A 13,606-nucleotide genomic window follows, 5' to 3' on the forward strand; every position below is an offset into this window, starting at 1 on the left:
TAGACTTTGTTTATCCATATTTTACTTTAATATGAATATATGATGTCGGATTTCAATTATCTGTGCAAGTAGGGACAGAGGATGCTTAAGATTAAGATATTCCTCTGGGGCGCCTGGGTGGCACAGTCGGTTAAGCGTCCGACTTCAGCCAGGTGACGATCTCGCGGTCCGTGAGTTTGAGCCCCGTGTCAGGCTCTGGGCTGATGGCTCAGAACCTGGAGCCTGTTTCAGATTCTGTGTCTCCCTCTCTCTCTGCCCCTCCCCCGTTCATGCTCTGTCTCTTTCTGTCCCAAAAATAAATAAACGTTGAAAAAAAAAAAAAGATTAAGATATTCCTCGGGTAATTCAAAACTAAATTTTAACTATTAATTTCGGCTTCCTTTGTGATTCAGTTTTACCCCTCCCCTGCAATGCTGTTGGAAAATAGTAAGATGATCTGACTTGAGATTCATTCTCTTCTTCTCCCTTCTTTAATGTGGGTTACACAGAGAAAACAATGAAAAATGAAATCCTCAATAGGGATGGAAGAGAAAGGAAATAGGAGGCAGGAATGGTTAAGAAATGAGGTCATCTTCTCTGAAGTGGTAGAGATCAGGTGGCCTCCAAGCCTACTTTATGGATTCAGTAATGTTTATTGATGACCTGCTGTATAGTAGGGTCTTTGTTGGCATCTAGGAGAAGTAATCCACATCCTGTAGTTAATATACAATGACTTACTACATTGTATTGCATCGATTACCCAAATGTCCACTAGTATCATGAAAAAAAATCTTGTGGGAGAACAAACTCGGAAGAAATTCTTATTGACATAGAGAAGTAGAAGAACATGGAAGAACAAGAAGACAAGAAGTCAAAGTCTCTTGGAGTAAACAGCCCAAATTAGAGTCAGATTATAGTGGGTATGCTAATGATACACCAAAGCCCAAAGAAGCAATAACTCTTAAACATGGCAAGGACAAAAACTTTGATTGCCCTCAAATAAAGTCCTTATAGTAAACACTGAGTATTTATTTCATGCCAGTCTCATTTTAGAGGGGGAAAAAAATGTCCTTGTCTGAGACATCTCAGTTAGTAATAGGGGGACACATCATCCCAGCCGTAAACTAATTTAGGCCACTTAAATAGAACAAAGTTGTTCTTTGTTTTTTTTTTTAATGTTTATTTATTTTTGAGACAGAGAGAGACACAGCATGAGCAGGGAAGGGGCAGAGAGAGAGGGAGACACAGAGTGGGAAGCAGGCTCCAGGCTCTGAGCTGTCAGCAAAGAGCCCGACGCGGGGCTTGAACTCACAAACTGTGAGATCATGACCTGAGCCGAAGTCGGACGCTTAACCGACTGAGCCACCCAGGCGCCCCCAAAGTTGTTCTTTAATAATGGTAGTTAAATGCTGAATCTAAGAGACTCCCCCAATGGTTTCAACCCCTTACTGGAAAATATTGCTTTTCGGGAACTCAGTGGGATATATAGTCTAACCATTAGAATCAAGTAGGTGTAAGATAGGCTAAATTAAGTGGGTGTATCTGAAATTATTCAAGGTCATATCTAAAAGAGAAGTTAGAGTTGTTTTTCACTTGAGAGAAACAGGGCTATTTCTTTCCCCAGTAGAATTCAGAGACTATCCTTACTGACGAGGAAGCTATTTTTCAAAATTGGATCACACACAAAAAAACACTAAATAAGCTTCTGACATTTTTTATACTACTTACTTCTTATTTGTACTCAGCTTACCTTTCTAGCAGTCAGTCATAAGATTTCTTACCCTTTGTACAAGGCAACCAGCACATCCAGCAATTCTCAGGCAAAGGCATATGGAATCTGAAAGAAACTTCCTCTACAGGAATAGCATCCTTGTAGCCAAACAGTGCCTTTAAATATTTTTAGAACTTTAACCCTTTTCTTCCTGTTTTTAAAGAAAATGCATATAGGGGCGCCTGAGTGACCCAGTCAGATGAGTGTCCGACTCTTGATTTCAACTCAGGTCATGATCCCAGGGTTGTTGGGATGGATCCCTGTGTTGGGCTCCTGGCTGAGTGTGGAGCCTGCTTCAGATCTCTCTCTCTCTCTCTCTCTCTCTCTTTCTCCCCTGTTCATTAACTCTCTCTCGCTCTCTCTCTATAAAATAAGTTAAAACAAAAAAACCGAATACATAAATTTATAAAAGAAAATGCTTTTATGTGTTCTTTCATTCAATCTTCTTAAAGATACTGTGACATGTTTAGAGAAGTTTTGTTATCATTATTTTAGGTGAATAAGATGAAGCCCAGGGAGGTTAATAGAAAGAAGTCCAGTTAGCCTGCATCAATGACATTAACCTCCTACCATACCTCAAAGATCCTCTTTCACTTCTGATAGACTTTCAGGCTGCCTTTGTTTCTTTTTCTTTTGTTTGTTCTTTTTGTATTCTAAATTTACCTAAATCTAACCATTTTCCCCTAAGGTAATATTCTCACCCGTAGGACTGCCCAAGATCCTTCGCAGCTTTGCTGCGCCTGAAATCTCTCACAAAATGAATCCATCAGCTCCCAGGGCAAGAAAATACTTACCTTATGTGCATGCTAGAATTTGATGTGTCCAAAATTTCATGTCAATTATTTTGATTTGCCTTTGAAAGTTTTCTGGAGACTTCTGTTGACCAAATATTGTGTGTTTTTTTGCTACCTGTATAAATACAGAACGTAGCAGTGGCACCAGGTTCAGCTGACAGGGTTGCTAACGGAGATGGAATGCCTGGAGATGAAGAAGTTGAAAACAAGGAAGAGGAGGATAAAGCTGGCGTTGTGAAGTTTGGATGGGTGAAAGGTGTGCTGGTGAGAAAGCTCCTATGTTTCCAAATGAAATCTGTTTGTTCCGTGTCCTAGTGGACTAAATGTTAGCAAATCCTGGACAACAGAGTTACGGACATGGCTGGGTTTTGCCCCACTATCACTGCTCATATCCCTTTCAATGCTCCTTTGGCCCACAGGTAAGATGCATGCTGAATATCTGGGGTGTCATGCTCTTCATTCGCCTGTCTTGGATTGTTGGAGAAGCTGGAATCGGTAAGCATGTTTCCCCATGCCCCGTATACCATTTTCAGTGTCAATTATAAGCTCAATAAGCAACTTGTTTTCACCATTAATGCTGAATGTGAGATGGAGGTCACAGAAATAATCTGCACTCGAGCTCTTTTACTTTGCCTCTTTGACCATGTTTGTCAGAGAGGAAAGTGTAGCGTTAACTTCTGGGAGACTGGAATTTTCCAGTTTACCAACCAGATAAATGCTCAATTTAATATTTCTATTTGTTCTTAAAGTTTTAGGTGTACAGATCTGTAGGGACACATATATTTTAAACAGTACTATTCATAGTTTGGGACATACTGACATTTGTGCATCCCCCTTATGCTTATTGGCAAAATTTCACTCAACAAGAACAGCTTGTGGGAAAAGTGGGAACAATGTGACCTGACTAATAGAAATGCTGAATTGTTGAACATTTGCCAAAGAAAATAATTGTGTTACTTTCAGGTACCAGTGGTAAGAAAACAAAGATTAATAAAATATGCCAGACAGAGGCTTAAACGTGATAGATGAAATGATTGAGATAACATGTGTAACTACTACTAATTTTTCTTTTTTTTTTTAATTTTTAAAATGTTTTTGTATATTTTTGAGAGAGAGAGAGAGGGAGAGGGAGATAGAGGCAGAGAGAGAGGGAGACACAGAATCTGAAGCAGGCTCCAGGCTCTGGGCTGTCAGCACAGAGCCCAACGTGGGGCTCAAACTCATGAACTCAAGATCATGACCTGAGCTGAAGTCGGATGCTTAACCGACTGAGCCACCCAGGTGCCCCTACTTATAATTTTTCTAATGGAAAATGCATGATGTTGAGATTATTTTGAGTGATTCTTTGACATTTTTGAAGATTATATTTTACTTAAAACATGATTTCCTGTGGCAAATCTTTTTTTTTTAATCAAGAGTATATAGATATAATTTATCTGAAAAATTTCCTTGAATTTTATCAAAGTTCCTGATTTAATGTGATAAAAATTAGTGACGTTCTACTTTATGTATGGAAAATGTATTACAAATCCACTTTTGGAGAAGACCTATAAATCATTAGTGTCAAGAACATAGAGATTCAGATGTGCTTTTAGATACTACTCCAGAACATATCCCAATTCACATTCAAAGTTACTCAGTCATTATTTATTGCCTTTGCTCCTCAAGGCAGACTGGAAGACTAACTCACAAAAAGAAAGGGCTGAGCTGTAAATTGAAACACTGGAACCAGTTCCCATAGTTTTTCCATGTTTCATGTTTGGCAAGTGCTGGGTTCCTGACAAAGGGCTGCTTGCCAGCTTTATGATGCATATCAAATGAATGCTTATAGCCGCAGGGTCCGAAATAAGTAGATGCTGTTCCATGGAAAATCTGCATCTTAATATTGCCAAGTGTTTGCCCCAGGGTTTCATGCAAAATTAGTTTTTTAAGGGCAGTTTAGTAACTTATTGAGATCATCAAGCAGCATTACTTTGTTTGGAGGTGTGAGTGTAGCCAAGGGCAAGAGTAATTCTTTCTAACGCAACTTATTTAACATCCATGTGTTAAGCGATAACCTGAACCTTAATCAGATCTTACATTACTCTTTACAGTCAATCCAGTTTCATGCTTACTGCAAAAGTGTAAAACATGAAGAACCCTATCTTCTGCTAAACTATGTATTATACTTTCAGACATCAGTGTGGTTTTAATAAGGACCTTTCCTTTAAGTAGTCATATCCTACTTTAAATGGGTGTCTAGTGGGTTTTCCTTTGAATGAAGGTTTGTTTGTTGTTGTTGTTTTAGTTCTCAGAAAGTAGACTTTAGTGAGTCATAGAAACTTATTACCACCCTTACTCAGTTTTACTGGCCTTTGCTGTGAACTTAAAGCTAAATGAGTTGATTAAGTCACCTTCTGGGTCCCATTTAGATTCCCTTTATTGGGTAAGAAAAGAAGCAAATACAAGTAGTTTCTCCTTGATTTGGGATCGTTTAGGGAAGATCCTTTCAAGAGGAGACCCTAGGAACAAAGTCAGAAAGAAGCTGGAGCCAAGAGTAACAGTAGCTACAGCCCTTGGGTAACCATTCTAGGGCCAAGAGTTTTGGCTGTCTTTTCCCCAAAAGCAAATGGTAGAATAAGCCCAAAATGTCATAAAATTGTTCTCTGTCTAGGGGACTTAGGCTGGGGCAAGATGGTTTCTAATAAATTTAAACATTAGGCATGGAAGAAGGGAGTGAAAGAGGTATGACCTAAAGCAAGTCATTCCATGAGTTTCATTTTCTCATCTGAAAATTAAGGACCTGGATTCACTGTTTCCTAATCAATTCTTTGAAGATAAAGCTAAATAACTGTGCTGTCTAGACAGACACAACTTGAGATAGGTTAGGGTAGTGCGATAGTCTTCAGACTGTGGGGTGCATAGGAATTACCTGGGAAGTTAGGTTCCAAAACCACAGAATCCTGGGATTCACTTTGAAAGATTCCAACTTAGTATGTCTGGGCATTTTTTTTATATGACGTTTATTGCCAAATTGGTTTCCATATAACACCCAGTGCTCATCCCAACAGGTCTGGGCATTTTTAATAAACACTTCAGGTATTTCCTGAAATAGGTGGTTTAAGGACCACACTTTGAGAAAACTATGAACTGAACGTTCTCTAACCTGCCTTTTACCCTGGGATTTTTTTGTTTGATTGTGAGAGAAAAGCAAATATGTTGCTGTTTAAGTGTATAAAACTTTGTTCTAGGATTTCAAATGGTTTACAGAAATATATACAGTGCAAAAGAATAAATAAGAATTGTTGGGAAAATAGAAGCAAAGGGAAAATAAGGGTATGAAAATAATAGTCAAAGTAGGTTTCATGTCCTGAAATACAAACTATTTAGTTCTGTACAGTTGCTGGGGTGAGCTAAACATTTGATATCAAATGTCTTCAAAACAAAAGCAAAATCGTGTGCAGAAGATAAGAAGAAATTACTTGTAGAGGTGCAAAGAACAGGCCACATGGTGATGTAGAGGTAATATGTACCAAAGGATCCCTGCAATAGATTCAAAGAATTTAGTGCAACTATTTCTTGCAACTCCAAGCTTTAAGAGTCTGTAGGGGCCAAAGCCATATGGTCCAAGTTTGTATCTCATGCCTATAGTTAGCCTCCTCCTACTGTACTTCAAACTGTAAAATAGCCTAGAGACTTCTTTTAGAGCCAGGATACAGCTGGGACCATCAAGAGAGGCAACCTCCAATACCTTGTTTCCATTTATGTCTGTCCTTCATTTCCTTCCACTTCCCCTTTTCCCAGGGCATGGCCAGAGAGATCACAGCCTTTCTCAGATGACTACTGTTCTGATTATCCCTGGAACAAGACAGCTTGCCAACAACAATTATGAAGCAGCCATTTTATGTAGGGGAGCATATGTAGGCAAGAGCATTCTCACTAGAACCAGGGTGATTTCAGTGCCTGTGACCCTAAACTTCTTTATTAACAGTGGCAAGAGGCAACCTAACAAGAGAATAACAATCAGAAATGTATTAACATGTGCATCATGTGTCCACATGAGAAGACTCAGCAATGAGTAACTCAACAGAGTGGTTAGAACTTGGGCTTGCATAGCATCTTTTTAAAAATACTTTTTAAATGTTTATTTATTTTTGAGAGAGAGACGGAGACAGAGACAGTGTGAGTGGGGGCTGAGGGAGTGGTGGTGCAGAGAGTGAGGGAAACACAGAATCCAAAGCAGGTTCCAGGCTCTGAGCAGTCCACACAGAGCGCAACATGGGGTTCCAACTCACAAACCATGAGATCATGACCTGAGCTGAAGTCGGACGCTTAACCGACCGAACCACCCTGGGGCCCCTGGCTTACATAACATCTTAACAAAGAACAATGTATTCTTAGAGAAGTGACAAGACAAAGGAAAAGGACTGAGTTTCTAGGATGGCAGATTGTGGGAAGGCAGATTCATGAGGGAACTCATGGAAATTAAGTCAAGGCTGTTATGTAGGTTCTTCCGGCACTACTCCAGCCAGTAAGGGTCTAGAATTACCTCTGATGATTAACTTCTGTCCTTCCTGGTATAGAGGAAAGTAGAGACACCTTTACAAATTTATGCCTTGTTTTCAGACAAATATGGGAAGGTAGCTGCTTTTTTTCTGCCGCCGTTAGCTAAAAATATACTTTATGCAAAAGTGGTACATTTGGAGATAGCATATTCTGCTACCCTTCAGTATCCTCTTGACTGAATGCTTCCTGAAGCTGAAAGCAGCCTTGCCTTTCTCTGAATTCTGGTTTATCACTTTCTCCCTCTTATAATCATTGACCTTCTGCACCATAAGATCCTTGAGGGCAGCTTTTTTCATTTCATTTTATTTGTTCCTTGCATTTCTCATTCTACTTGACCCATAGTTGGATACATAGTGGGCTTTCAGTAAGCAACAGCTATTATAACTATCGTGGACACAATCAAAAAGCAGTGCCACTGATCGTGTACTGTGTTCTATGTGCTCTGCTAGCCACTTTTACACATGTATTCTTTCTAATCTCATTGCCATTTTTGGCTCAGAAAATAAGTAACTTGCCAGAGGTCACAAAGCCAATAAGTGAACATAGTTCAGTTTGATTCTTTCCACTTTACTTATCTGCCAGATAAACAATTTGTTACATTGGATGTAATTTTCACTCCTACACAACCAAATGTACATAAAAAGAGAGTTATCTGGAAGGGTGAACATTTCCTGTCTAGTTCCTAAAGGCAGCTTGGACTCATATTGATGAATTATTATGTTTACAGGTGTCTAGAACTGCACACAAAATGGGGTTCCCACTACATTTTGACCAGCCATTGTTGTTCATTTGTGGGCAATTCTCACTGCACATTTTAGCTCTTCGGTTTCTAGGCTCTGTGCTACTACAGGCAGAAAACTTCAAAGCTGAGCACTTACTCTGGTGATTTCCAGGCCAATTTGTTAATTCAAATGTGGTTCTTTGTTGATTACCCTCCATTTGCTGGCTTTTATGTGAACGATCTGATGGATTGTTGCACTGTTTAATTGCCTTTATTTTTCCTCTCCCAACTGAGGTCTTGGTGTGATTATCATCGGCTTAGCCGTGACAGTGACTGGTATCACTGGTTTATCCACCTCTGCTATTGCCACAAATGGATATGTCAGAGGAGGTAATTAAACTTGTGACCCGCACGATCATTTGTAAGGTAAAGGCAACAAAGACTCAGATAGTTCACCACTGACCTTTCTGGAGTGTTTTCAAAGGTAATCCAAGTTGGCTTCTTTTTTTTTCTCCTTCAGGCAAGAGAGATGCGAGAAAAATGAGGAAGGATTTAACCTTTGTCAAACCCCCAACTTTCTCATTCAGGTTCCTCTCAAGCAAGAGAGAAGGTCAGATGTCATGTTTTCTCTTTTCACAGCCAGGGTAGTTTCTCTCCCAGGACACCAGCAGAAGTCAACTTTTCCTTTTCAGGGCCGCGTTTCAGATTGTGTTTACTTTTGGAAACCATCCTCCATCGTAATGAGCAGGCCGCCGACTTGATCTTTATGCCAGGCCAACCAGGTTCTCCTGAGCACAAAGGAACTCCACTGGGGCCCAGGCATGGACAGGAAAACTTAAATTCAAGGCAGTATATAGTTTGCAACAACAGGGAATCCAAGTCAGAAAAGTGAAATGTAATATCTTCTATCTCTCATTGCTAACAGGTCTTGGAGTTCTCATAATTCTTCTTTCCACCATGGTAACTTCTATTACTGGGTTGTCAACTTCTGCAATAGCAACTAACGGGTTTGTTCGTGGAGGTAACATTTCTAAGATATCTAATGCCCTCATCACTTGCTACGGGTAGGCAAAATTTTTATATACTCCTTTTTGACTGGAATAAGCAAGTAACCCAATGCTCTTGATGCCTGGTGGACTATACAAGTGACCTGGATGCAGAAGGAAACATAAGGTACTATGAGTGCAGTCCTGGTCTACGCTGGTCAGCGGTGGGATCGTCTCTAACGGATCTCTCTGGCGCATTGCAGCTCATGGTTTCCAGATGCTCAGAATTCTGTAGGTGAATGTTTTATTTTCCAGGCGAGGCTGCATACCTCTTGCCGGTGTCTCTTGGGAAAGGATTCCTGGATGTGGCTTTAATTTAAAGTTTAGTACATTTCAGGTGCTTCCTAGATCTTCATGGAATGGGATCTTTTAGAACATTTCAGGTTTTTCGTGGGGAGACTGATCCTTCTTTGACAATTCAGACTGCTGCCTCTGGACGTGCTGGAGCCAAACACATTTCTTGGGGGATTTTGCAGGTCTTGGAGTCATCATCATTGGCCTGAGTGTGGTAGTGACAACACTCACAGGTATTTCTATGTCTGCCATTTGCACAAATGGAGTAGTAAGAGGAGGTAAGCCAATTCATTTGCTTATGATGACAAGCTTTGGTTACAGAGTAATGTCCAGAGTCGGTTTAATGCTGGAAGTAAAATCTGCATCTAAATAATTAGTCCCCAAAGCCTTAAAACAAAGTGAGCTAACCCGAATTTGAACATCAAGGCAAAATTCTCTCAACTGAAATTAAGAGACCGCTAGATGTTTTCTTTGACCTATTTCCTGTGATTAAACATGTTTACAGAGAGTGACCAGGTGTCTAGAAAGAAGGCATAGATAATTACAGTAAAATACATGGTTGCTTTGTACCTTGGATGAGCCCTGCTGGCTCTCTGCCAGGCCCACTCAGCACCCGGGCTGACACTTCCCACTTAGTTAGCCCTCAGATTTCACCCCAATGCTATACTTCTAGGGGCTAACAGGCCTCAAAAAAATCCTTAAGAAGAAAATAGAAACCAACAAACATAACAAAGAGTTACTTTTAAATCATCCAGGAATATGCAAGCTAAGGCAGAAAATGAAGAGGGTGAGGTTTATCATTGCTGTTCTAATTCCTGCCTTCCCCCTCCCATTCTGTTTGACTCCTGGGGCCTCAGCTTGGGTAGCTTATCCAGGTGCCCCTTCCCAGGGCCTTTTAAGGGCCTCCTCCTCTGACAAATACACCTGCTCTCAGAGCTTCCCCTGCTAGTCTCTCACTTTGACCAAGCCTAAGTGACTGGCTAGCTAATTTATCTAATGTAATCTGGACAAAGGAAATAATGGCAGTTTGCTCCACCCAGATAATTGGTTACATTTTTGAAGAGAGCTTTGACCCTTTAACCCAAAGGAGTTACTACAGTGGAAGAAATTCCTTTTCCGTAAAAGATAGTTGTGTTTTGTTTTGAGATATGTCTGTTCGGTGTCATTCCCTTACCAATTCTGTCCACTCTAAGACTAGCTCACTGTAGAAAGCCATTAATTTACTATGGTTCATGATAATACCTAGCTATCTAGGCCTCTCAATACCTCGTCTTTTTTACCTGCTCTCAGTACACTCTAGAAGCTAACCAGTCCAGCTCAGGCTTCCCTGTGCACATAGGTACATGGCCATATATAGAACTACCTTATTCAAGGTCCAGAGGAGAAACAGTTGTTCCAAACCCTCTCTTTCTTCCCATTGGCCACCCATACACATGTGGGTATTTGGCAATAATCATGCCTTCTTGAGCTAAAAGCGTAGAGAACCAATTCTGATTTATAGAGTAGATAATACATAGCACTATACAAATACTTTTTTTATGCAGCAAATATATACCAGAAAATTATACCAGAAAGGAAGTTAGAATAGCAATGATATACATCTCCTATATCATTTTCTGCCTAGGGCTGCCTGTTCCTGGACATTCCAAATACAAAGTTTTTTTCATTGGTTACATCATTGATTTGAACTCACCAATGAATTAAAAAAATTTTTTTTATTACATTTATTTATCTTTGAGAGACAGAGAGAGATAGAGCATGAGCAGGGGAGGGGCAGAGAGAGAGAGGGAGACACAGAATCCGAAGCAGGCTCCAGGCTCTGAGCTGTCAGCACAGAGCCCAATGCAGGGCTTGAACTCACAAACCGTGAGATCATGACCTGAGCCAAAGTCAGATGCTTAACCAACTGAGCCACCTAGGCACCCCAAACCAATGAATTTTTTTTTAAAGGCAAAGCATTTTGTTTTGGTAAAGTTAGCTGTATTATTTGTAAACTTTGTATACAATTAGGTTTCAATAAATCAGAATTTACTAAGTAAGGATAGTTCTACTAAATTCTATTACAGTTCTCAGAGTACAAGAAAAGGCTAAGTTATTCATTAAAGTGATACAAGAATCCTAAAATTATTAGGAAGTTACGATATTTTCATTAGAATAAAAATTATTCAAAATCATTTGGTCATATAAACTAAATCCCTTAGCAGTTCCTCAAAGTAAAACATGTTCATTTTTTTGTTTTAGGTGGGGCCTACTATCTTATTTCCAGAAGCTTAGGGCCCGAGTTCGGTGGGTCTATAGGCTTGATCTTTGCTTTTGCCAATGCAGTGGCTGTTGCTATGTATGTGGTGGGATTTGCTGAAACAGTGGTAGATCTTCTTAAGGTAATTAAAAGTTTTTCTTTTTTTCAGCCAAGTAAGATAATTCAGTTCAATTTGCCTTTTCAGGGCACTAGGGGTTATCGCCATGGCAAGATGAGAGGAAATACATTTATTCTGTAGAATGTGGAAGTTGGATATAGTGGAAGGAGCTCTGGGCTTGGCATCAGAACTGGCTTGGAATCCCGACTCTCAGATTTATCAGCTGAGAGGATTCTGGGCCAGTCCCTCTATTGTTCTGAACCCTTTTTCTCAAATCTGTCATATGAGCTAATAATACTGTTCTATGTATTTAATAGAAATGTAGTACAGAACAAATGAAATACTGTGTAAAATATGAAACAAAAGATAAATGATGAACATTATTTTCAGTAGCAATATTACTATTATGGTTATAGATTTCCAAAAGGGAAAGAAAGTTCAAACATTCGAATAACTCACTGCAGGAAATTAAGCATTTCCTAGTTTAGGTGCTCCATCTAGATGGTATGTATGTGACCATGTTAATTAGCTGGTATGTGAACTAACTTGTAGTCCTCCTTTTATGGAAGTAATAGCATTCACTGAATCCAATTCATAGCAGGACCTTTATTTGAAAATTAAATGAATAAATGAGTGAATTATATAGTTCATAAGGTACATGATCTTTAAGACATGCATTATCTGGTTTCTGTAGTTTAATTGAATGACACTTATTTTCCAATATTCACGTTGGAAACCACTCATTTTTATTTCTCTAAGATTCCCCTTGACACACAAAAATAACTGGTCATTCTTCTGAAAGAAAACATTGTATTTATAAGGGCACATACTTACCTTAGTGCTACAATAGCTTTAAAATCTGTGAGTAGAATGACCATCTAGAACTTCCAAACTTGGCTAACAATGGCCTATTATTATAGGACAAAATAATGTTCATCTCAGATTTAGGAGCACTTCATTTTTCTATTATCCTATAGGGCCCCAGACATGAGTGCACAGTGTCTCTTCTATAATAAGACATACAGGCCAAAAAAGCTCCATCTCTAACCATTTTAATGATTTCTGTTGTTGTTCCAGGAGAGCAATTCAATGATGGTGGATCCAACCAATGACATCCGGATAATAGGCTCCATCACAGTGGTGATTCTTTTAGGAATTTCAGTAGCTGGAATGGAATGGGAAGCAAAGGTGATTTTCTCAAAATGGTGCTATCACCCACTGCTGCTCAGGTCTTGGCCAAATTGCAGGAATAGAACAAACCCTGTATTCTAAAAGAATTGCTATTATTACTTGCTATGGCAAAAGTTGTGGGTTAGCAATGGGAAGAGCACCAAGCCCTCAGAGCACGAGGTCCAGGCAGTCACGACTCAGCTCATGTGTCACCTGATTGGGCTGGGCTTTGTTCTTTATGCTGTCACCATGTGACATACACACCAACATTGCTGCCATTTTCACACACAGACCCCTTATGATCATAGCAGTGGTACATGCTGGAAACTGGCTCTCCTAGTCACACCCCTGGTATCCCATTTCAAGCTGGCTATGGTGCTGAAGCCCAAAGGAAATGGCAAGTGCGATGGGAGAAGGTAATAGAGGCAGGAACTATCATTCTCCCAGGAGACACAGTAGTACAGGAGCAAATTTGGGGGCATCATAAGGCCCTGGAACTAGAGAATATCTGGATTTAACTAATAGTAATACAGTTAGTAAATTTCTGCATGTCAGGAGCATGTATTTTTCCTGATTTATAACGCTACAGTGACTGGTATAATTGCAACTGGTCGTAAGTGCCTGGAGATGCAGTGCTTAGACCTCAAGAGGTCACCAGAGATACAAAGGGGGCCAAAGTCACCCACTTACATAAGGCAATGGGAAACATTCCCATATGGCATTTATTTGTGGATTATACATTCACACATCAAACAAAAATTAATTAAGTGTTTATTATGTGCTGGGCTTATTATATGCTGGGCATTTTGCTAGGCTAGGATATTCTGTGGTGACCGAAACAGGCACAATCCTGTCCCTAGTTGAGCATATGGTCTGTGGAAATAGGAGTAATGATCAAGTAGACAAACGAGTAAATATAAAAAGGTAAG

The 13,606-nt window shown here is 39.8% G+C and overlaps 1 protein-coding gene across 5 annotated transcripts in view; it reads left to right on the top strand.

Moving 5' to 3' along the window:
* SLC12A1 (solute carrier family 12 member 1) overlaps positions 1-13,606 on the top strand; it is a 103,778-nt gene that overhangs the window by 11,365 nt on the left and 78,807 nt on the right. For 3 of the 5 annotated variants that reach the window (XM_040492618.1, XM_040492619.1, XM_040492620.1), the window contains 5 exons: positions 2,674-2,808; positions 2,964-3,039; positions 8,105-8,200; positions 11,392-11,531; positions 12,585-12,695. In XM_040492618.1, the coding sequence (XP_040348552.1) occupies positions 2,674-2,808; positions 2,964-3,039; positions 8,105-8,200; positions 11,392-11,531; positions 12,585-12,695 (558 nt within the window). Of the gene's footprint in view, positions 1-2,673; positions 2,809-2,963; positions 3,040-8,104; positions 8,201-8,735; positions 8,832-9,332; positions 9,429-11,391; positions 11,532-12,584; positions 12,696-13,606 lie in introns of all 5 variants that reach the window. The other 2 variants (XM_040492621.1, XM_040492622.1) reach the window with 2 other exon arrangements.

This window comes from Herpailurus yagouaroundi, unplaced genomic scaffold (assembly GCF_014898765.1).
Source record: "Herpailurus yagouaroundi ecotype Mexico unplaced genomic scaffold, PumYag 184, whole genome shotgun sequence".
In the NCBI taxonomy this organism is placed as follows: Eukaryota; Metazoa; Chordata; class Mammalia; order Carnivora; family Felidae; genus Herpailurus; species Herpailurus yagouaroundi.